This window comes from Sceloporus occidentalis, unplaced genomic scaffold (assembly GCF_023333645.1).
Source record: "Sceloporus occidentalis isolate IW3139 unplaced genomic scaffold, rSceOcc1.0.p SCAF_81, whole genome shotgun sequence".
In the NCBI taxonomy this organism is placed as follows: domain Eukaryota; kingdom Metazoa; phylum Chordata; class Lepidosauria; order Squamata; family Phrynosomatidae; genus Sceloporus; species Sceloporus occidentalis.
Window position 1 is genome coordinate 1,139,658 of NW_028317061.1, and position 25,134 is coordinate 1,164,791.

General features: G+C 41.1%; 1 protein-coding gene across 1 annotated transcript; it reads right to left on the reverse strand.

Moving 5' to 3' along the window:
• Positions 1-24,247, reverse strand: LOC149285301 (tRNA (cytosine(34)-C(5))-methyltransferase, mitochondrial-like). The gene is made up of 5 exons (XM_089495526.1): positions 24,069-24,247; positions 22,599-22,942; positions 18,606-18,760; positions 17,197-17,318; positions 1-265 (listed from the first exon to the last, which is right to left on the reverse strand). Exons 1-5 carry the CDS (start codon positions 24,245-24,247, stop codon positions 1-3), a joined length of 1,065 nt encoding a protein of 354 aa, XP_089351652.1.
• Positions 24,248-25,134: the final 887 nt, after the last annotated feature.

Sequence of the window (25,134 nt, forward strand, 5' to 3'; positions counted from 1 at the left end):
TCATTGGATTTTCTTTCTGAATTTAGCTACGAACATGGGGCCCCATGATTTTCCTTGGTCTGGAAGAACCAAAAGTCCATGACGTACACTTGAGGCAAAAGTAAACTCATGAGATAATGCAGTACCCAAATCACTGAGGTCCACAGGTATAACATCATTGCAAGAATTTAAGATATTGGCGACCACATCACTATTTTCCGCCTTCGACAGAGTGCAGGTTGAATACACCAATGACCCACCAGGGCGAAGTGCATGAATTGCTGACCTGTGATAATAAAAAATAAATAAAACACGGGAAAAAAGGTAAATCAGGGGAGTGATCTTCAACATATCTCAATAAGAGTATAGATTATAGATTTGATTCTTCATAGGAACTATACAAATACACAAAAATGATGAAGTGCAGTACCCTCTACGAATATTGGCGACCCTTGGTGAATATGAGCAAAGAAGGCTGTAAAAATGTGTCTTTATTGTTTAACCCTTTGATCTTTTCTTTAAAAAATACACAAAAACGCTCTGCTCTTATGGGTATCGAACAATTGCAAACACAGGTTTATAAACAAAAATTGTTAAATGTATGTCTGGCACGATTATTTGCACCCCTATGAATTAATATGACAAAAATACATTTCAACTATATTCCCACTGGTATTTTACATTTTTAGTACACCTGGGTGACTGGGAACAGGATATTGTTCAACCATGACTTCCTGTTTCACAGGGGTATAAATATTAGATAACACACAGGCCAAGTTCCCTTAGTCATTCAACACAATGGGTGAGACCAATGATTATATCTATGATGTGCAGCAAAAGGGTGCTCACAAAATGGGAAGTGGCTATAAGAAAACAGCAAAAGCACATTTTCAACCTTCAGGCAATAATTAAGAAGGTCCGGTCAACTGGAAATGTGATGAATAAACCAGAAAGAAGACGTGTGTCTATAAAAGTCTCAACACACTGTAAAGAAGATGGTTCAAGTGGACAGACAATCTCAGCTGGAAAATTGCTGAAGTTTGTTGCATCTTGGAGTCAGAAAGTCTCTAAAACTACAATCTGTGGTCACCTACATGACCATGTCACTCTCACGTCGAAGTTACTCTTAACAAAAATACAAACGCACTTGCCATGCACTGCTGGAACTTCAAATGGGATCGGGTTCTATGGTCAGAGGAAACCAAAATAGAGCTTTTTGGCAATAAACACCAGAGGTGGGTGTTGGCACACAGAGAAGTAGCCATATAGTCATGCCCAGAGTTAAATATGGTGGTGGGTCTTTAATGTTTTTGTGCTGTTTTTCTGCCAGAGGACCTGGGCGTTAGCGTTTATGATGCCACATATCCTATCAAACATCAACAGATGTTAAATAAAACACCTGACTGCCTCTGCCAGAAAGCTAAAAACGGGCCATGGTTGGATCTTCCAGCAGGACAATGATCCAATGCATACATTAAAATAAACACAAAAATGGTTTACTGACCACAAAATCAAGGTCCTACCAGTCTTCTGACTTGAACCCCAAAGAAAATCTGTGGGGTGAACTAAAGAAGACAGCCCACCAGGGTCAACCTCGAAATTTAAAGGATCTGGAGAGATTCCGTGTGGAAGAATGGTCTCAGATCCCTTGCCATATATTCTCCAACCTCATCAGGCATTATTAAAGAATCACAGGAATTAAAGCTGTTATCCTGGCAAAGGGAGGGAACACAAAGTACTGACTAAAAGAGTGCCAATAATTGTGCCACACAAATATATTTAATATTTTTTTGCGATAAACTTGTGTTTGCAATAGTTTTGTATCTGCGAAAGGGTTAAACAATACAGATAATTTTACAAAGCCGCCTTTGCTCGCATTTACCAAGGGTGCCAATATTAGCTCTGTATATTCTCTAACAGTATTATTTTGCTCACAGGTCCTCTTTAAGCCAGTATCTGTTGAGCCACACCACAACATCACATCTTTTGGTAAAGCATGTTATGTGGTATCAGAATAAATCACCCACTAATTTTAAAAGAAAAACACATTGTTCCGGTGATCACTATTTTATTTTTTTTAAATAAATTTAAGAATTTCAATGTTAAATCACAAAAGTGCTAAATATTCCGCATTCAATTCCTAATCATCCCAATATTATTATTTCAATGATTTCTATTAATGGTTGCAGTCGATTGAAAGGAACTCAGCATGTGTGCAAGGACACAGAATTAATGCAGAGGTGAATTACTTACTTTACCCAAATTGTAAACATTAGTATTCCGAAAAAGCAGTTATGGAGTGTGACCCTTACTACGGCTTGACCTTGTTATGTCTCTAAACCCAATCTACAGAGCAATAATCTTGGAAGTATACGATGTTACTATTTTAATGATTTAATAGCAAAAATATAAATTTCACCGGCCCACCGTGACATACTTAATAGAGGGTATATGGCACTTCCTGTGGTAGGAGGTCAAAATGTTCATTACGAGAGCAGCACATGCAAAATAAATAAAAAAAATTAAAATTACAAAAAAAAAATATTTTCCTTTGACGGTACGTGGAAAAAATGTACTGTAAGAATATGAAAGCTCTCTTTAGAATAAAAGGCAAAGTATTTTTTGTTGTTTTTTTTTTTTTTACAAATTTCAAGGCAAGCTCGCTATAAAATACTAAAGCATTAGAACAAACAATTCCTGTCTAGCTAGATAACTAATAGAACATAATCGACTGACACAAAGGAAAGGGAAACAAATAACTGCACTTATTATATAGTGAATAATAGTCACGGTGTTTTCATTCTTTCACTCGCAGCCATATTAAAATTGCTGCCGCCTTTAGTATTTGTATAATTAACAGAATGCAAGTACAAGCGATTAAAATAATTAAACCACTGGGACGTCTATTTTATTATTTTTACATACTAAATGCTTGCATTATACATCTATAATTAATCCTGTAGAACCAGCCACAGGTTTTATATTAAATTACAGATTTTAACAAATTCTGAATTGTTAAGGGGAAAGGTGTTGGCCAATTCAGACCTCCTGGTCCTCAAACGTGGTTGCACCACAACAGCCTATGCAGGTGTTGGCAGAGGACAACATATGGTGGACCTTACAGGACATAACAGCAAGACCACATTTCTGAATTTCTTCCTGCATATAACTGAGGGTTTATATAGCATTGGGCAAACTAGCGAAGGGCCAGGTCTGCCTCAGGCCAGCAGTTCCAGGCGGATGACTACCTAGAGCCAAAACAGTCAAAGGTTTTCACTTACCTGAGTAACTTCATTTTGTTGACTACCTGAGCTATATATATTAACAACATGTTAATGTTATTTGTGTTGGCCCATGTCTACCATAAACACGTGTAAATCTTTACGGCTTCGGTAGTTTCAACTCACAATAGATTATGAAGGGCCAATCCTGAAGTTTCTTTTGTAAGAGCTGACCCAACACAGTGCATAGTTTAACTTCTCACTACAAACAGAGAGCGCAGCCATTTTTGTAGGAAAAGCTCACTACTGTTACCCATCTTAATATACAGTGAAGTAAACTGGTTGAAACGCTCCTTTAATTGGTTGAGTTATTTGGCTGAGCATTATGAGAGTTGGACTTTACAATGCTTAGGATACCAGATACTGCATATGACGGTGGGACTGAGTTAAAGAAGCGATGTCTGCTAGAAGCCCATAGTCGTAATTATTATAAAATAAGATTTAATAAAATACATTTAAACATTTTTTCTTCTCCCAAATATAATGTAAGCTTTCTTTCCCTGTTCCAGTTACTTGTTTGGCTATCTCTACTAATTCTGCATTAGTAATGCTTTTCAATGCAATGTTAAGAAGTAATACAAAGATGTTTGCGCAATACCAAATATTTGTATGCAAACCTTTAATTCAGACCAAGCTATATTGATTGATTTATCATAAAGTTAGAGAAAAAAAAAAGGATTGAAAACTTTAACAAACTGGTAAACATTTGCCCAACTCCCTAAGCTTTGACTGGAACACAACAACACTGCAGGACAATTGGCGATGACAAAGAAAGATTCTCGGCGCTGGATCCGGAGAAGTGTAGCGATACGGCCCCTCCAGCCATAAATTTCTCATTTCCTCTCAAATACATTTTCGTTATATGCTGCATCTGTTATGCCCTATCCAGTACGTTCAACTTCTGCACAGCACAGTGGTGTAACTGCAGCCTTGATACTGTTATTAAGCTGGAACCAGAATAATTGCATTGAGACTTAAAAACAATAAGAAACTTGACATATCTGGGATTTGGTTGAACCGTAGTGCTCAAGGTTATGAGAGACAGAAACAGCAAAGGAACATCCTTACTTATCTGAGCACAGAAGAGACATTTATTAAAGAATGCTATTATGAATAACAAATCTATACGAATATATATATTGTGACAAAAGGTGTGGTAAAGTGATAGATGGCAGGTATATTAGACCAGCCTTGGTCAATAGTAGCCTGCTTTAAAATATGTCCCAGGGAAATATGTTGTTTGTTTACAAACTGCACTACTGTCAGTTTGCAAAACCTGGTAAGGGTCCCTGGGGCGGAGCACCTGGAAGAGCAGGGTGGGCCAGTGCTCCAACAGCACTAATTGCTGTTTTGATCCAGTCCAGAGCCTGCATTCTGGATAGGAGCTCCACAGGTGTGGACTAAGTAACAGCTCACCTGTGGCTGATTAATTAGCAGGCAGAAGGTTAAAGGGTTTGAGCCTGATTCAGAGGGGGAAGCCACTGTTATGCCAGCTAGGAGAGCTGATGAACTGAGGGGTGGTTTTCTCTCTGCAAAGCCATATTGATGGTAACTTGTGACCCGTTTTGTCCTAAGCAAAGACTGTTATTCTGCTTACAACTGCTGCTGTTTATTCCTTTTAAATAAACATTGAAGCTGAGCTGGATGTGTCCTGGACTTCATTTACCCTAGAAGACTGTGGTTACAGCCAAGATCCTTCACAAAAATCCCAAGGAAAAGGGAGGCCTGTCACATATGGTGGAGAATGCGGGTAGCACGTAAGTCTGTGGGTAGAAGTCAGTTACAGCTCAACATGGAGGATATTATCAAGGCTTTGATCCAATCCACCACTGTGCAACAGGAGGCTAACAGGAGAGCTACAGAAAACAGTGCAGTTCTGCAGCAATTGGTACTGACCCAGGCAGAGAATGCTAAACTCCTGGCCAAAGCACAAATAGAAAGCACTGAAACCTTAGTGCAACAGATTGCAGTGGCACAACTTGAGGCATTTAAAGTAACCCGTGAAGAGCAGCAAAATGCTACCCGTGCGCTACAGCAGGAGATCCAAGCTATTTCTGAAAAGCTGGACTTGGACCCTGAGGCGGGATCCCCAGGACCAAAGAGGATTCGGGCAAGCCACTACCTCCAAAAGATGACTGCATCAGATGATGTTGAAGCTTACCTTCTGGCATTTGAACGCACAGCAGAGAGAGAGAAATGGCCGGCTACCGAGTGGGCAAGCGTACTGGCACCATTCCTGAGCGGAGAGCCGCAGAAGGCGTACTATGACCTAGAGCCTGCAGAAGCAAGCAACTACAGAAAATTGAAAGCTGAGATCCTGGCACGTCTAGGGGTAACCTCTGCGGTACGTGCCCAAAGATTCCACTCATGGGCATTTTCCCAGGACAAAGCTGCAAGATCCCAAATGTTTGACCTCATACATCTGGCCCGGAAATGGTTACAACCTGAAGTCAATTCAGCTAGCCACATTGTGGAAATCCTAGTGATGGATCGATTTTTGCGTGGTTTACCAGCGGCCCTGCGTCGATGGGTCAGCCAGAGTGATCCACACACAGCAGACCAGCTAATTGCCTTGGTGGAAAGATATGTGGCTGCAGGAGAACTGTTAAGCCCTGCTTCACCAGATAAACCCCGCAATTCTAAGGTCAAGGATTCTGCAAGACTTGGTAAGACTGTTCTGGGTTTAAGGGGGGCTGAAGAACTGCAGCTATATTCTCAGGACACCAGGGACAATACTCCAGGACTCAGAGGGTTAACCAGACGTAATAGGCCTGGGAGAGGAACTAATTGGGGGTCAGACTATGCTGTGAAGTGCTTTAGGTGCAATGAGGCTGGTCATATGGCTAAAGAATGCCCCTTGAAGGATGAACCTATGGAGTGCAATATGGGTGAAAATGAGGGAATGCATTCATTTTTGTTTAATTGTGTTGCGTCTATTAACAATGACTATGATAATAACTCTTATTGGTGCTATGTTAATGTGAATGGAAAAATGTCTAAAGCATTACTTGATTCAGGAAGTATGGTCACATTAGTAGCAGAATCTGTAATACCCTATGTGAAGTCTGATCATGTACAAAAAGTGGGAATTATCTGTGTTCATGGGGATAAGAGAGAGTATCCCACAGCAGAAGTAAATATTGGAACCCCGTATGGTTCTCTAAAGTACAGAGTGGGTGTAGTACCTAGACTATCCCAGCAGGTGGTAATAGGTAGAGATTTTCCCCATTTTCTAGAATTATGGGCCTCTGCAGAAAAGATAGGCCAAAGCTCGTCAGAAATTAACCAAGCTGATGAGGATTATGTGTTTCCTTTTGCCAATACCGAATTGGATTTTGACCATCGGGAGAGACACCCGGGAAAACCTTACTACCCTAAACCAGTACTAGTGGGGGACAACCCAGAACAAACTAGTGAGGAGCCGGCTAATACTGCAGAGAATGATGACTTATTGGACATAGGGATCAGTCCTGGTAACTTTAAAAGCGCACAGTGGGAAGATCCCACTTTAATTGCAGCCCGAAACAATATAAAGGTTGTAAATGGGGTTGCTGCTCAGCCAGGAGAAGCACTGTCATTCCCTTATTTTGAAACGTTAAATGACTTAATCTACCGTGTAGAAAAGAAAGCTGCAGATACTATTAAGCAGCTGTTGGTTCCACAGGCTTTCCGTAATATAGTATTGAAGTTGGCTCACAGCCACATACTAGGAGGACACCTTGGAGTTGATAAAACCAGAGAGAGAGTCCTTAAACGTTTTTACTGGCCTGGAGTGCTTGCTGCTATAACAAACTATTGCTCTTCATGCCCTGAATGCCAGCACAGGGCCCCGTTCAAGGCTTTCCGTAGTCCGCTAGTTCCCCTACCTATCATAGATGTACCCTTTGAAAGGATCGCTATGGACTTAGTAGGGCCACTGATAAAATCCGCTAGAGGGCATCAGTATATACTAGTCGTTCTGGACTATGCAACACGATACCCTGAAGCCATACCCTTACGTAATTCCTCTGCAAAGTCAATAGCAAAGGAGCTAATGCTGATGTTTAGCAGAGTGGGTATCCCCAAGGAAATCCTGACGGACCAGGGGACCCCTTTTATGTCCAGGGTCACCAAAGAGCTATGCAGACTCCTGCAGGTTAAACACCTTAAGACCTCAGTATATCACCCACAGACTGATGGTTTAGTAGAAAGATTTAATAAAACCCTTAAGAGTATGTTACGGAAAGTAATTGACACTGACGGGAAAAACTGGGATTGTTTATTGCCATATCTAATGTTCTCCATTAGGGAGGTTCCACAGGCCTCCACAGGCTTCTCTCCTTTTGAATTGTTGTATGGGAGGCATCCCCGTGGAATGCTGGATATAGCTAAAGAGACCTGGGAGCAGGAGAGCACACCCTACCGGAGCGTAATTGAGCACATATCTCAAATGCAGGATAGAATGGCTACTATTTTGCCTATTGTCAGGGAACACATGCAGAAAGCTCAGCAGGCTCAGAAAAACAGTTATAATCGTAATGCCCGAATCAGAGTGTTTCAGCCTGGAGACAGGGTGTTGGTACTGGTCCCTACAGTAGAGAATAAGTTCCTGGCAACTTGGCATGGACCATACGAGATAATCGAGAAAGTGAGTGACGTCAATTATAAAGTTAGGCAACCAGGTAGAAGAAAGCCTGAGCAGTTGTATCATGTAAATCTGCTGAAACCTTGGAAAGACAGAGAGGTCTTGGTAGCTTTAAAGCCTTCAGAACCTCCTAAGGCCGAGCCAGAGGTAAATATAGCCGAGACACTATCTATACATCAGAAGCAAGAGGTCAGGGATTTTATAAGAAGAAATAAGGATGTTTTCTCTGTAGTCCCAGGAAAGACTAATGTTATCAAACATGACATAGTCACAGAACCAGGAAAAAGGGTTAATCTCAAACCCTATAGAATACCTGAGGCCCGGCGGGAGGCTATTAACATAGAGGTCGAAAAAATGCTAAAACTTGGAGTCATTGAGGAATCCCAGAGTGACTGGAGCAGTCCTATTGTATTGGTGCCAAAACCGGATGGCACATGGAGATTCTGTAATGACTATCGGAAGTTGAATGGCATCTCAAAATTTGACGCGTACCCGATGCCAAGAGTTGATGAGTTGATAGAAAGACTGGGTAAAGCACGCTATTTGACAACTCTAGACCTGACAAAAGGTTACTGGCAAGTCCCTCTCACAGACCAGGCCAAGGAAATAACAGCCTTTTCAACACCCAGTGGCCTGTTTCAGTACACTGTATTGCCATTTGGGTTACATGGTGCACCTGCCACATTCCAACGAATGATGGACAGAATTCTTAAACCCCATACTCGCTATGCCGCTGCTTATTTGGATGATGTTGTCATCCACAGTACAGACTGGGAATCCCATCTTCCAAAAGTTCAAGCAGTGCTTGATTCTATCCGCTCGGCAGGTTTAACTGCCAATCCTTCCAAATGTACTATTGGCTTGGAAGAGGCTAAGTACTTAGGATATTCAATTGGGAGAGGATTGGTTAAACCACAAACTGCAAAAGTAGAAGCCATACAAAAATGGCCACAGCCACTTACGAAAAAACAAGTAAGGGCATTTTTGGGTTTGACTGGTTACTATAGGAGGTTTATTCCAGATTTTGCTACCATTGCTGCTCCTCTAACTGACCTCACTAAGGCAAGGTACCCAGTTATGGTTAAATGGAGCCCTGAAGCAGAAAAAGCTTTTAAAAGACTGAAGGAGGCTATCTGTGCCCAACCAGTCTTAGTAACTCCGGACTTCTCCAGAAGCTTCATAGTTCAGACGGATGCTTCTGATGTGGGCTTAGGAGCTGTCCTTTCCCAGGAATATCAGGGTGAAGAACATCCTGTGTTCTTTTTGAGCAGGAAACTAAACCCACAAGAGAAAAACTACTCTATTGTAGAAAAGGAGTGTCTCGCTATTAAATGGGCATTAGAGTCTCTTAAATACTACCTGCTGGGTCGGAAATTCCGGTTAATAACAGATCACGCACCTTTGACTTGGATGTGTCAAAACAAAGAGAAAAACTCCAGAATTACCAGGTGGTTTTTGAGTTTGCAATCCTTTAATTTCACAGTGGAACACAGGGCAGGCCTCAAACAGGGAAATGCTGATGGCCTTTCCAGAGTACATGCTCTGATATCCATGGTCGCTCAACCCCCTAGGTCTGAGCTGGGGGGGAGGATATGTGACAAAAGGTGTGGTAAAGTGATAGATGGCAGGTATATTAGACCAGCCTTGGTCAATAGTAGCCTGCTTTAAAATATGTCCCAGGGAAATATGTTGTTTGTTTACAAACTGCACTACTGTCAGTTTGCAAAACCTGGTAAGGGTCCCTGGGGCGGAGCACCTGGAAGAGCAGGGTGGGCCAGTGCTCCAACAGCACTAATTGCTGTTTTGATCCAGTCCAGAGCCTGCATTCTGGATAGGAGCTCCACAGGTGTGGACTAAGTAACAGCTCACCTGTGGCTGATTAATTAGCAGGCAGAAGGTTAAAGGGTTTGAGCCTGATTCAGAGGGGGAAGCCACTGTTATGCCAGCTAGGAGAGCTGATGAACTGAGGGGTGGTTTTCTCTCTGCAAAGCCATATTGATGGTAACTTGTGACCCGTTTTGTCCTAAGCAAAGACTGTTATTCTGCTTACAACTGCTGCTGTTTATTCCTTTTAAATAAACATTGAAGCTGAGCTGGATGTGTCCTGGACTTCATTTACCCTAGAAGACTGTGGTTACAGCCAAGATCCTTCACAAAAATCCCAAGGAAAAGGGAGGCCTGTCACAATATATATAAATAAATAATGTATATACCGTATTTGCTCGATTATAAGACAAGGTTTTTGTCAGAGCAAATGCTCTGAAAAATACCCCTCGTCTTATAATCGGGTCGTCTTATAATCAGACTTCAAATAGGTCTGACTATGAGACTAAGATCCAGATCCCCCGCAGCTGCAGGGGACCTGGATCCTCCTGCCCCCCCGCCCCACTTACCGGTACTTCTGAGTCCCCGGTGTGTAGCTTGGGCAGTGTGTAGATGTCTACGCGATTCGCATAGACAACTTCAGCTGCAGCAGGAAGGAGGTGTGGTTAGCAGTGGGGGTTGTCTGCGTCTATCGCGCAGACCTTCCCCGGCTGTCAGAGATCAGAGTTTGATCTCTGACGAAAAAAAAACAAAAAACTGTGTGTCAGGGCACCTAGAAGAGTTGATGGTGTTTTGTAGGCAAAGTAAGGTCACACCAAATTTTGATTTTAGATTTTTTTTTTTCTGTTCACTCACTTTGCATTTTGTCTGTCGGGTGAAGCATGGCCATCCCTAAAGCCTAAATAAGCATCCCAAGATTTATCCTAACGCCAGTGATGCTCTAGACACTTATTGTAGGGGTATTAATGAGATAACTTTTGCATGAAACAAAGTATCTGGAAATAAAAAACATAACACAAAGAGTATCCTAAACTTGCCTTTTCACAACCTAAAATGACCAAACACAGTACATTAAGCAAGAACAAAAATCAACGTCACAGTAAAATATTTCACGATCTGAAAATACATCATGCTTCTCAAACATTACAGGTTCCTAAATAAATTCTTTACAGACAACCTAGACCCCCCCCCCCACAACAACCAGATAGGATTGGGTGAATTTCAGAAAGGCGGTTTCCGATATCATTAAAATTCTTATACTATTTATAAATATGAATCTCATCTTGTTCTTCCGGATCAGCCTCTACTTGATGTTGTATTAAAAGTTCAGTTCTCCGGTCGTTGTGGAAGACTACTGGTGAAATGGAGCAGGGATGATTCTGTAGCTCGTAAAGCTAAATGCCACCACTGTTCAGGCTGACAGATTTATACAAAGTTTATGCAACTGTGTTCCTACACATCATGTAAGATATGAGAGGCTGTGTGAATAGTGCGAGCTTCATTGCACAGTACTTAGAAATATGGCAGAATTTCACACGCGTTGAGCCTCAATTTGTAGGATATATGGACTTAGCTCTACAAACGTCTGGCCAGGAAGGCCCAGAGATAAAAACTTTTATTTCTACAAAAATCTACATATGAAGTGTGTGTTGAGCGTGCGGCTGTCAAGATAAATTCTCAGGACTAGGGTCATCGACGGTGTGACTATTAATGAAATCATGTGACTATGGTGAGACTATGTGACTATTAATCACCAATAGCACTGTGCTGACCAACCCTGTCAGTACACAATCATGTTGTCCACTTATCACATAACCAACATTACAGAAAAAAGCACCCTTTAAATTCTCATTTGATCCCCTTGCCAATACACAGAGAGATTCTGTAGACCCACTCCATATGCATCTGACCTTTTCCCTGTCCCCGGCTATTTGGTTTGACACATTTTCTGCCCCGTGATACACTTACCAGCAGTTCGTTCCTGCATTGGCTTGTTAATAGCTCCGGGGGGGTTTAATGAGACCACTGTGTTCATGAGCAAAATGGGGGCCCGGGGGGAGATCTTGAGCTGCAGCTCTGGAGCTACAGTTTCTCCTAAGAGTAGAGGATTCCGCCCCCCCCAACTACAAAGCATAGGCATCCTTTGTTAAGGGGCCTGCGTAGGACATCAGAGAGTCCCTTTCATGTTACTCTAACAATCTATATTTTACAATGAAATAGTGATATCCTTTGATATGCTTGAGATACCAATAAGGCGGAAGGTTTGGAAGACTAAAGGGACATTATGTAACTGTATGTGCAACACTACTTGTTGGTTATTGCTCTACATATACAATGACTGAAGACAAAATAAGATCCCTGAGCACAGTAATGACACAGAGCAAATAAAGAACATTTGCATACGGTAACCTGCCTTCTTCCATTCTTCCTCCACGGAAAGACGTGACATTTTTGGTGGAAGGCACAAGGTCGCTAAACCGCTCTGCTGCTAATTAGATGAAATTTCAAACTTGGCGGAAGACGTGATTTCTCTGTTTGGATTGTAAGAAAAACACCCAGTGACTCGTTTGTTAATGTGATGTGTGTTATACATTTTGATTGATTTATATTTCATTTTATACCCCCTCTGGACTTTCAAAATTATTTCTACGCTATTAATATCCCCATGTTATTTATCCCTATTGCATTCTGAAGCATGAATAATACAATGCAGGCCAGATCATTTTTCGAAGATTCTGTATGACATAATAGTTGCCCCCCCCCCATTATAAGTGCCTATTATACCGTAAAATAATATAAAAAATGTTTCCTTGGGATTAAGTGGTCCAAATTTTTCCACTTGCACAGAGCACCACATATTAGGGACGGCCTATTATATAAAATGGGCAGGGCCTAATGCTAACTCCACCCACCAAACACACCCCTTTTTTAGTGTTCTCCCCAAAAAGCATTTTTTTTGTTGCAATGTAAATCTGGCTTTTTAGGCTATTGCTTCTTTACTTTTATGTACCTCAATTAGTTTAATTTGAGTTTTAATACAAAATGATCAAGCAGTACGAGTATCTGTACCAATATAACGCTAGGATCAAACGAGGACCACAGAGGAATTCATGATTTCCGATGCACTACCCACAGTTTTGCTCTGAAGTACATTTGGGAAGGCTCCTCCACATTTCTTAACGCTTCCCCTTGGGATTTCTAGGTTACCTTGCAAGCAGGTATTCAGCACCCCAGGGGGTGAGTATTTGGAGACATCTGTCCTTGGATCTAACTAAAGAAAATGGCCAAAACCTGAATTTCTCATCTTTAATATTTTAATATATTATAAAGTACTCTCTAACGCATGAATGGACATGTTGAATTTTGCGAGAAGGGTCTGAGTAATATGTTCAATTTCAAAGTTAAAAGGACAGTAGAAACAAGTCACCCCGCCGCTCACGTTATAATATACAGTGTATAAATATTCCATGGCACCAAACTGCCATCTACTGGCTCAACCTGCTTTGTTAAAAGACCCACAATATTGTATTTCAGAAAACATGAGAGGTTTCAGAAACTGTGATTTAAATGTTTCTTACGTTGATTTTGACCATTTTATTTTTGCTGTGGTTGCTTTATATTATTTTAGTGGAACTAGGGTAATATAACATCTCTTCACGTAGAAAAGCTTTTAAAGAAGTCGGTAAGAAATATTTAAAATAAAAATGTCCAGTGGAACCTAAACACCTGTTTAATTCTTCCAGTCGGATTCCAAAAAAAAACAAAAAAAAACACATGGTATTAGATAGAGCCGCCAATCACCTCTCCACCCCAACGAATGCCTTACAAATATCACAAGGTTGCCGCAATTGCATGGTTACCGCTATCGCTAACCGCTCCATGGCTTCCGTGCATTTGATTGCTTCTACACCACATTGCATGCACGGATAGTCACATGACAAAGGCACTGCTTGAGAATGACACAGAACTGTAAGAAACAGCGATCTCTTGGGTCCCAAGACCCAGGTTTAAAATAGATTATTATATATATTTATTTTTTTTTATGTAATTTTTCAAGTATCGGTAGTACTGGTACTTTTGGGTAACATTGGGTAGTTATTTTGGTGTGCGTTACTGCAGCATTATCTAGATACGGGTATAGGGTGGTTTTCAAATCTGGGCAAATTAAACATATTTTTGGAATAAGTATTATATATATATATTTATTTTTTTTTTATTATTTTTTTTTAACTCCACATATAGTTTGTTCTTGTGTTTTTAAAAAAAGTCCTACTTGCCCAGAATATATAGGTAGATATCGATATTCATTTGTATACGTACAAATAAATGGTAAAACTGTATAGAAAACCCCTGGTTTTTAAGGGGTTAAGGAGGACACAGCTATCATATGCATTAGAGTGTATATAATGGCTGGAATGTCTTTTTAAATTCCCCTATGGATTACCACAAGTTACTCAACTTGGTCTACCCACTTCCAAGCATTGATTGTTATTTATTGTTAGCGGTGTTATTTTAAGAGCCCATCTCAATAAGTAGGCCTGCAGAAGTGGCCTTAAAATTATATATTTAATAAACAATGCATATTATATCATTAAAATAGTACAAAGACACTATACAGCAACACGAGTAGTGAATAGATTATAAAATATGTAAGAGATTTATTTCATTTAAACATTCTCAGTCTGTTAAATAAGATGGATTGAGCATTCTTTCTCTAACCGCGGAAAAATCTATTTTACACTTATTTCTATAGATTCTTCAGGGCTTTACAGGGCAATTAACCGGCGTTAGCAGCCCATTATACGCAACATAAAAAACTGCAGCAAAATGTCTTATTTATCAGCATGCGAGAGGTTGGGAATAGTAAACAATGATGTATGCCTTCGTTTTTCTCCAGATGCAGAGATTTGATTTTTCACGTCGAGTACAGAGCTAGAGTATTATAAAGAAGGGCTGAGATTGTGATTGATTTTACCTTAAGAAGAGGGATGACAAGATGCATTACTTCAATAAGGTGCTCAAATATTTCTGCGATAAATCAGAATGTTCTTAGAGCAGAGCTTTCTATTCTGCAAAAAGTGGTATAATTAAAAAATATATATTTTGCCTCCGCAATGTAGATTTTAGGGGCTGATTAATTTTAACTATCTTGCGTAATAATCAAATTTTTTCTGGATTTCTAAAAAAATTTATATATATTTATATATATATATTATATAAATCCATTCTGTAAACGTCAATAGCATCCAAACATTTTGTGTGATGAAACAATTGCTTTTTATTAATTTTTTTTTGAGCAAATGGTAATTTTTACTTACATTTTTCCATGACTAATTTGAGATCAAAAGAGCAACATTGTCATCAGTAACATTTAAAAAAAAAAAATGGATGATGTAATTTTTTTTCTATCCAAAGTGTGGAATATTGAGATGTGGAAGAATACAGGACATGAGAGGTTAAACGTGCTGTACATTTGGTGAGAGAAGTTGGTGACCTGGGAGAAAGTACATTTGGATTATGGATCATGAAAAATCCTGCACCAGCCATAAACTAAATGATTTAAAGAGCATATAGATTAAAATGTATCCATCTTACGTAACTCATACATTTTGTTATGTTACAAAAATGTTTTCTGATAAAACTTTAATAACTTTTTTGAGAAAAAAAAAAACCATTTAGCCATCTTATATTGGTTTTAAGGAACTGTACTGTGAAAGCTGGTTAGGGCCAATTTAAGGAAAAAGGGTGCGGGTTAAACAAGCCTTCAATTGGTTTTATTGCATCCAAATGCGTATTTTTACATTTTTCCACGTTGAAATGCATCTGCCATTTTACTTTCCAGTCTCCTAGTTGTGTTTTGTCTCCTTGATTTTTACATTAAATAAAAATAAAATTGGACTAAGGCGAGTCCCCCTGGTACTCCAGCTGCTGTGCCCGACACCCCCACTATAGAAGAATGCATATTAAAGTAACCCTGACCCCCTGTGGGTTCTTCGCGTTCTTCCAAAACAAAACAGGATAAAAAAAAAATACAGCACTTAATTGACCTAGAAGCTGCAGCATCTTCCCTCCTTGGTATGACATTTCTTGCCACTTTATTGGCTGCTTGAAGTAGTCGACGCATTGCCTGAGCAGCATTTAGCGGAGTGTGCTGGAATATCCCTTTAACAGCAGCCTTCTTCATACTTTCAACAAATTCTCTTTCTTCCAGTCCTATGGGTTTGAATTATGTAGTAATCTGTACTCTCGCCCTGTTCCGCTTCTCTCGCCCTTTGGACTTCGTAAGATGGGCGATGGTTTTATTTAATCACTCTTAGCTGGGCAAACATTGCTGCCCCCACCCCACATCGCTTTTTTTTTTTTTTTTACCATCTCTGCTACTTTAATACATTTAGCTTTGCAAAGGCAGGAGGTGGATAGGATCTAAACCAGCACATTAAGCGATTTAACATTAAGTCGGAGGGGAAAGCATATTATAGAGTAAAAAAACTGCTAGAACAAGAGGTCATGCCCCGACTCTGCTGCCTGCTACGCTCAAGGGAAATGTGCGGAAACTGAGGATTTTGGCTAATACAGAAACATAAGCAAATGTCTGAGGAATAATGACACCTCGCACTTAAAATAAGCACAAGGATCGGAGAAAGTATACAAAAAGGAAAAGAGGGAAAAAGGGCAGGTAATAAAATGGGTTCTCATATACCCATACAATTTATTCATTATCGTAAAAATGTTTTAGATTAAAAAAAACTTTGGTTTTACAACAAATATGCACATCGGGTTTACGGAAGGACAGCTAGTTTAGAGTCTTTTTTGGGGGAGGAGTATCATTTTTTTTTTTTATAATATTACAATATTATAATTCATACTATATTATATTCATATTATAAAACCAAGAGAAGCGCAACGCAGTCCCTGAGCCAGCCCTGTAGGCATTGTTTGATATCAAATCCCATCATGCACAGCCAGCAGAAGGCTAAGATATGTTGACAGCTGGAAGAAGCGGCGATCCAGTCCTCGTGTGATACAGTTACCAGTCATTATATGCACTTAAATGCATACATTTCATGGTCCTCCTTTAACCGCAGGGGAGATTCTGCAGAATACGTCCCTGTCCCGGACTGGTGATATACTTACTGCCCGTCAGCTCCAGCGCAGGCTCAGTAGGTGCTCTTTGGGGGCATCTAATGTCACCTCCATGCTCCAAGAATAAAGCTGCCCTCCTCTTCCATGGTCTGTGGATTCATGCCACAGTGGAGCTGCAGCTTCTCCCTGCAAGTTTAATGAATGCATATAAAAGTACCTACTACTAAGGAGTTGTATATGCATTCATTGTTCAGGGGGCTCCCGAGGACATGGAGTAACGAACATTAATGTGCGACACAGTCAGAGGTAAATGTATCCTGATGAATCAATAATGAATAACGAGTATGTTCTACATGTGAACCTATGAATAAAATAGAAAATGGTGTTACAAAGTATTGTGTATACCTGAGTAGCGCTGTCTGTATGCCAGGGAGGGTCTTCCTTTGAAGTATTCTAGTTGTGGCTTGTTCAGCGTCTGAAGAAAATAGCCAACTTCTGTCATTAGAGCAAGGGGCATCTACCAACACCTGAAAACACACGACGGCAGAAAAGCATTCAATGCCAAAAGGCAGCCCCAACGGCACTCAAACCGATCAGCTCATAAAATCCTAAAACTATTCGTTAAAACATAAATAATCATTTTCCTAATTTATTTGGATTGTTATTTGGACCGTTCCATCATTTCATCACAGTCGTGGGATCTACAGCTAGTTATTCGGAACTTTTTAGCACCCAACAATCTTTCCCTGCGTTCGATATTAAGTTACTGCTATGCAGTCAAATACGGTGGAGATGTTGGGGGTGTGTGTATGGAGAGAGTGATAGATAGATAGGAGGGATTCTGGTGCAATCTTTGAAAAGGGTCTTACCGCCATAGCTTTTAAGGGCTTAGTTCCACAGTGAACATTTTTTTCCTTTTGGTGGTATGTTCTGCTAATTATTTGTTTATTCATATAATAAAATGTTACTTACTTTTTAGAATTTTATGTATTTTATATAGTATGATAGTTCACTTGAAAATGTATATATCTATTTTACAACAGCGCCACCCAGGGGTGACAGGGGTATACACACACAAGGTCACATTTTTTTCTTAATAGATCTTTTCTTCCAGTTTCTTCATCTCTTACTATTTTATGGGTTCCATTAAGGTTAAAAGGGGAACAGCACAGCTTTTAGCATAAATTCCTTAAATAAAAGGACCTGCACTTTTCGCTTTGTGTTTGACAATAAAGAGGGATTGTTTTCGAGATATATAGAGGACAAAAAGGGACAGTTTTACTTTTGCTGGTTAGCATATCAATTTAATTCTTGTCCGGAGGTTTATCTCCCTCTACCCTATGAAAAAAGGTTACGTGAACCTCTGCCGCCACCAAAGACAATCCATAACCTCATTGAGTAGGGGAAATAACTTGATAGGGAGGAATAATCATGGAGATCCTAAGAAGGAGGATAATAAATGCCAGCGCCCGAGGTACACATAAAGCAAATTTTTAATATATATTCCTAGTTTACTTTGTAAACAGTAAGTTTATTAAGTGTATCTCACAGTTTTACCCTTCCTAAATAATCTATACTTTCTGATGGCAGCAATTCTGGAGCAGGGAGCTCAAACAGTAAGAATATTCAATCGGTGGCAAACGTTACTTATTTTATCCCGCTTTACCTATATACCCAAGGGTGTAATTGGATTTTTTGTTTGTTTGTTTGTTTTATTTTTTTTTAGTATAAGCGAAACCCATATTTTTTACTTGAAGGCAAATGAATACCACTGATCATTTGATAAAACAAACAAAAAAAAAAAAACTACAAACCTTGTCATACATTTGAGGGCAGAGCTTCCCTATTGACCTCCCATCCACATCAAAATTGGTGATAAAATTCATGTGAAACTTTGGAACAAAAGATTCCAGGGTCTGCTTCAGCCGTCTTGATCTGTGAACGTCAGCTTCATTACAATGGAGATATCCTGGACAAAGCAAACGCACTTAGCGAGGAGCCGCCCCAGAACCGAAATAACACTCAAAGGCATATTACCGGTTATACAGCTGTACCTGATCCTTATAACCATACCTGGTCAAACCCGGAGATTGCCGGGTAAAGCACCGCTTCTCCGGGTCAAGACAAGCCCCGCTCCCCGCCCATTTTCCCTTTAAAAGGGGGTGTTTCCCACTGTCGTCAGCCGTACCGCCCCGGCGACGTCAGCCGTACCACCAGTCAAGGGAACGCCTGCTGACGTCAAGGGAACGCCTGCTGACGTCAAGGGAACGCCTGCTGACGTCAAGGGAACGCCTGCTGACGTCAAGGGAACGCCTGCTGACGTCAAGGGAACGCCTGCTGACGTCAAGGGAACGCCTGCTGACGTCAAGGGAACGCCTGCTGACGTCAAGGGAACGCCTGCTGACGTCAGTGTGCAGCCCTGCCCGCGTCCCGCAAGTGAAGTCTCCGGATAGCCGGAGCCGAGAAGTTCCCAGGTATGGTTATAACGAACAAGCAGATATAAAGAACACATATAGGCAGTAATTTAGAAAATAAATAATGGGAATAAAGAAATGTGTTTAAAAAAAGGATAAATACACAAGTGGTTGGGATGGTTGTATGACGTTTAAGGGGATCAGTAGATTACATTGTACAGCACTATAGAATATGATGGCGCTGTATAAAACAAATAATTCAAATCGGGTTTGCTTAATCCCCCTATCCGAGTGGAACAAAGAAGCCTTTCATTATGAAAACGTGCACAAACCCGAGATGTAACCAAGCCTGCATCTGTCTCTTGCGTGGCGTTTAACTCCTAAATCAAGTGTCACAGAATAGATTTTATAATCGCCTCTTCAGCATCCCAGGATCTAACAGTCCCTTCGGTTTGATGAATCTAATAAAAATGTAAGCACGCAGACGCAGGGTCCGCTTCTCCCTCTGTGCCGGTATTTGTTACCGCGTGCCCGTGTTCACAATGCCGTAATACTGCTAGCACTCGATAAATAAATAGAATGTAATACGATGAAGCTGGTATTACAATCGGTCATGAGAGCTTCCACGCTGATGGCACGGATGGGGTTTTACCGGGATCATTACTGAAAACGGCAAGCAGAAAAGGCAGTCGGACCACTAAAACAGATAAACTGCCAGCACATGGCCACCGGGTAACTAAACTGCGCATCTCGCCCAAGTGCCAGAGGAAGAGGGACCAAAGGCAAATACAAGAACGAGGATGGAAAAAAAAAATTAAAGTATAACCGATCCTTTACAAATTACTACAAATACCTGGCGGCTGTAATATGTTGGAACATTGTGGTTTATTTAAAAAAGCAAAGGCTTGCCAAAGTTGCAAGTACTGTAGGGAAGTGGTAGATAAATGGAACAGGCTCCCTTTAGAAGTGGTAGAGGCAAATAAAGTGAGGGAATTTAAACATGAATGGGACAGGCATATGGCTTCCGAACCAAAAACGAGGCCAACGACTGATTAAGGTCTGAGCCTCTACAATACGGAAAACGAGCAGACCAGGAGGGCTGAAGAGTTCCTATCTGCCGTCAAAAATCTGCTCCCAGGAAGAAAGGGGTTAATTTAGGCTACAAATCACAGTTCCATTGGGGAGGCGACTTCCACAAAATCTCTACAGATCACAGAGGACCATCCAAGCTCTTCTTGCAGGAAAAGCTCACTGACCCTTAATAATGAAGAATGTTCCCCAAAACTCACCTGCCCACCCACCAGCCAACTCCTGCTTTAGCGAATAAACCCCGCTGGTATTATATTTTGCTTAAAGGCATAACAATCAAAAACCATCACCTAAGAAGAAATCCCAAGACACGAGTATCTAATAAAAGCATGAACGTAAGCGAAACCTTAAAAGCAGATAACGCGGACGCAAAATCCTCATCCGCCTGTAATATCCTACTAAGCAGTTCTGGGCTGGCAGCTCGTCACATTAATCACCGCTGGAGAGATGCTCCGCGCAAGCAGTTATCAGAGGGCTGTGAACACGGAGCAAGGATTCCGACGAGCGACTTGATCCCGGCAGCTAGATAAGCACTATTGTGTCCCTCGCGTCTCAATGGCCGCATTATCGCGCTTCTAGAAATGTCATTTTAGAGATTGGGCTACGTCTATATAACCACAGACCTTCACAGGAGATATCAGCAAAATAAAAAAACGCATATGTAAAAAGGAATATTTTTAATTAATTATACGTGTATTATGTGCGCATTCTGAAACTCGTGAAGGAAAATATTCCACGTGAATGAGATCGATGTCGGAGGTGTAATGCAGAATTCGTTTAATGCAGCCCTACCCTGCTGTATTAAATCACAGATGGAAAAGGTCCCCCCCTCCTAAACAACTGTGCATTTGTTAGATATTATTCGCGGATAATTGGAACCGGTGCCAGCGCTTAATAAGAAAGCAATAGCAGGGTAAATAATCACAGGTATAAAACGTATTCAACGGCAATGAAATCTTAAAACATATTAACATAAATTGGTCAATAGAATAAATTCTTAGCGGAAGCAAGAACGAGAAAGAAGGAAAAAAGGGAAGGCACTTCTCTCTCTTACTTTCCCTTTCTTTCTTTCTTGTTCTTAGGGTTATCACTGGAATACTCGCCTCTAAAGAAGCCCAGTGAGGCGAAACGCGTTAGGTATATTTTATTAAAAAAATAATAATAATTTATGTTTATATGTTTTAGGACTTAATTGACGTTGAATACATTTTATACCTGTGATTATTTATCCTACTTTTACTTTCTCCATAAGCATTCGCACCAGTTCCAATTATCAGTTGTTTTTTTTTTTTGCTTTTAAGGTGTATGGGAACACACTCTATAGTCCAGGGCTGTCCAACCTGCGGCCCACCAGCTGCTGCAGGGCTGCATCTCCCATACTCCTCAGCCAGCACCTTAGCTGAAAGCATTATGGGAAATGTAGTCCTGCAGCAGCTGGAGGGCCGCAGGTTGGACACGCCTGCTATTGTCGCTCCTCTTTTTTAGTATCTACCTTTCCTCCCCATGTTTCGTGCCCAAGCCCTATATCGTAACTCATATTATTCGCATAGTACTAGAGAACTTAATATTTACCAGCATGGATCTGAAACCTTATTTTATGATTGGTGCAAAAATCACTAAGAAGGGGCAAATCAGACACATGCCCAAAGTGCCCGGGGCATAAACTCTCTCAATGGGTATGCTGAAAAGTTAAATATACCCAACTTTGTGACTTCTACATTTTAACCCATTAAGGACAATGGGCGGTCCCAAAACCCCTTGAAAACAATGCATTTTGAGCCCGTACATGTACGGGCTTTGTGATTAAGGGGTTAATGACTGTTACACGCCAATAACAAACCCACTGTGTTAAAATAGAAGAGTAGGGTTTTTTCCTTCTTCGGGTTTAGCTGCTGTCCATCTCCCGGCAGGCAATACTTGTTCGGATCCTCTATATCCATCACATGAGTTTGGCTAGTTAAGCCTGTGCTATCCTCTTTTCACCGACTCCCCTCTAAGACCAGTGTGGGCCTTCACGGAGTTGACTCGTTTCATCTTAAAATCATCGCAAATAACTACTTTCTGTAGTGAATTTGGTTCAGTGGATGGCATTCTCCCTGCTTTGAAGGACAACGTAGGGCGACCATGATTAGAAAAGGAGAAATAAAATATACTCTGCGGCTGAAATGTGATTCGGAGACATCAAAAGAAATTGAAAGCTGTAATAAACCAACGGGGGGGTCATTGTTGACCGATCTTTTACACCCGATACGAGTAAACATCCGACAGTGTAAGCAGTGGGATGACAGGTGTCCGGCGTCTTACCTGGTAATGCACACTGCAGAAGCGCTATGGACTTCCCACCCGGAGCGGCACACATGTCAAGCACCCGCTCTCCGTCTCTGACATCCAGCGCCAGCACGGGCAGCAGCGACGAGGCGTTTAGGATATAGTACTCTTTAAGTCTGTCAAACTGATGCCGCTGCGAGGGAAACTTGCCAGGGCTTTTATTAACGTAGCACTTCAACGTTTCCGGACGGGCTGATAAGGCTTCTTGAAGCAGCAGGTGATAGCCTTTCTCGTGAAGACGCTTTTCCACCTCGCGGGGAGATGTGAAATTGTTCAGTAAGACAGCATACTGCCACAATTCAGGAGCCGTAAGGATTTCCCTAAACAGAAAATAATAAAAATAAATAAATAATAAAAAGCAATAAAATAACTTAACGTTACATCGCCACACGCTAAATTTACGGAGAGTTTGAGACGGAGGAACGGACAGAAGTAGAAGCAAACACTCCACAAAAAACACACGTGTAGGATAGACTGAGGCACGATGATCGCCTGGAGCGGCTAATAGTTTGCGTAAAATAAAATATGGGTTAATTCTCACAAGTGTTACACTTCTAAATAACTAGACATTTATCTCTGTTATTGTATGTCGACGCGGAAAAACGGTGCGGTTGCACCAGAAGCGTTACCTCGCTGTTACTTAAATCCACACTTCAAGCAGTAAAGAGAGCTGTTCCGGCCCATATATCAGCTGCTTCTCAGCATTTTATTATGCCGGCCTAGAAAAATTATATTTTATTTAATATATATTTAAATTATGTATATAGATAGAAGAATTATCCAAAGCTACAAAATGTCGGTCCTTTGTGATATTATATATTACGGGGAACAAATGTGTGTTATGGTTAGTTGAAGGTGGTTTTCAAACATATCAAAGTATCCCAAGTAAAAAATATTGACCTTGGTGGGAAAGTTACGTCACTATGATGCTTAGTGAATATACCACTAGAGCGCACAGCTTAAATTTATAGGGTACAAGAGCTGAACCACCTCCTGAATGCTACGCGTGTAGCATTGCGTGTAGCATTGCGTGTAGCATTGCGTGTAGCATTGCGTGTAGCATTGCGTGTAGCATTGCGTGTAGCATTGCGTGTAGCATTGCGTGTAGCCTCCCACTCATTTCCAACAACATTTGGTCATTCAATTGGTCTGAGTGCCAATGGTGCTGACGGGACACAAGTTCAATCCAGGACTCGGCTACAAGGGGAAGTTACTTGCTTGTTCAGAGGCGCATATAGAAGAAGGGCCCATTGCTCTTGTTGGAGTGGATGGTTCGGGGAGCATCCCAAGTGCTATGAAAAATGTAGTAAATACATGGAACAGCCTTTCATCTGCCACAAAATGAATTCAAGGAACGGCTGGGATAAGCATAGAGCTGTGGTGATGCGCCACTATCAGGATATTAGACGGGTGAACCGATCGATCAGTGCTGTGTATTTCACCCACCTGATCTTCCTCCATGCGATGCTTCCCAGTTCTTTAGTGTACGTGGCTTCAAAGTAGTCCAGCACCAATTTGCAAACCTGTTTCTGAAGTCTTCCCATCTGCCCCTGCCTGCGGCACAGAACATAAAAAGTCACTTTGTTTGCAATTTGTTTTATTATTACTTCTGTATCTGAGCGCATCGATAACCGCTGGCATATTCTTAGTGGGATCAAAAATGCTGCACGGCCACCACGGATACCAACCGGCCAAGTACTAGAAAAAAGGCTCCTGCCGCCTGCTGCCGGTAACTAAAGGGACACAATAACAACCACCCGTTCCAACCATTCCTGGCGACCAGGAGCTCTAATTTAGCCTTAATTATTTACACCAGGGGTCCCCAACTACTGGGCAGCGGACCGGTACTGATGCGCGCAGACAACTTCCGCTGCGGCCGGCACTTCCGCCGGGGCTTCTATGACAGACGTACATCGGCTGCCCCCACTAGGACACCAGGGAGTCTGGGGGTGCATTGGTAAGTCGGGGGGGGGGGGTCATATATAGGCATATCTGGTGGGGCATAAAGCATATAAGGGGGGCAGAGTGGCACAATTTTATGCACTTTTTATAGCTGGAAAGACAACCAGGGAAGTTGCAAATATATTTCATTATATTTTACATTTAATAATAATAGAAGTAAAATGCACAATAAATGTAATGCACTTGAATCAAACCCAAAACACCCGCCCGCGGTCCGTGGAAAAATTGTCTTCCACAAAACCTGTCCCTGGTGCCAAAAAGGTTGGGGACCGCTGATTTAGACAACCCATTTTTGATGACTATGTTTCCTTGTCATGAAGTCACAGTATACAATTGATCACCCAACACCTATGGTGCATTATGCTATATTCACGGCCCATCTAGTGCAAACTTTAAGACCCCCTTTCTTATTGGGATTCCTAATTAAAACTATACACACGTACACTGCAGCTGAACGAAACTTTCATATCGCTCCATTTACTATACATAGACTGTCTATATACAAATAGACTGTAAGCTCATAGGAACAGAGCCTTTATGTCCTTCAGCA

Coding starts and splice junctions, on each gene's coding strand:
- LOC149285301 (XM_089495526.1), bottom strand. CDS start 24,247: ATGCGCTCAGATACAGAAGTAATAATAAAACAAATTGCAAACAAAGTG. Junction 22,943..24,068: donor ATCGCATGGAGGAAGATCAG/GTGGGTGAAATA, acceptor TTTTCTGTTTAG/GGAAATCCTTACGGCTCCTG. Junction 17,319..18,605: donor GCCCTCAAATGTATGACAAG/GTTTGTAGTTTT, acceptor GTGTGTTTTCAG/GTGTTGGTAGATGCCCCTTG.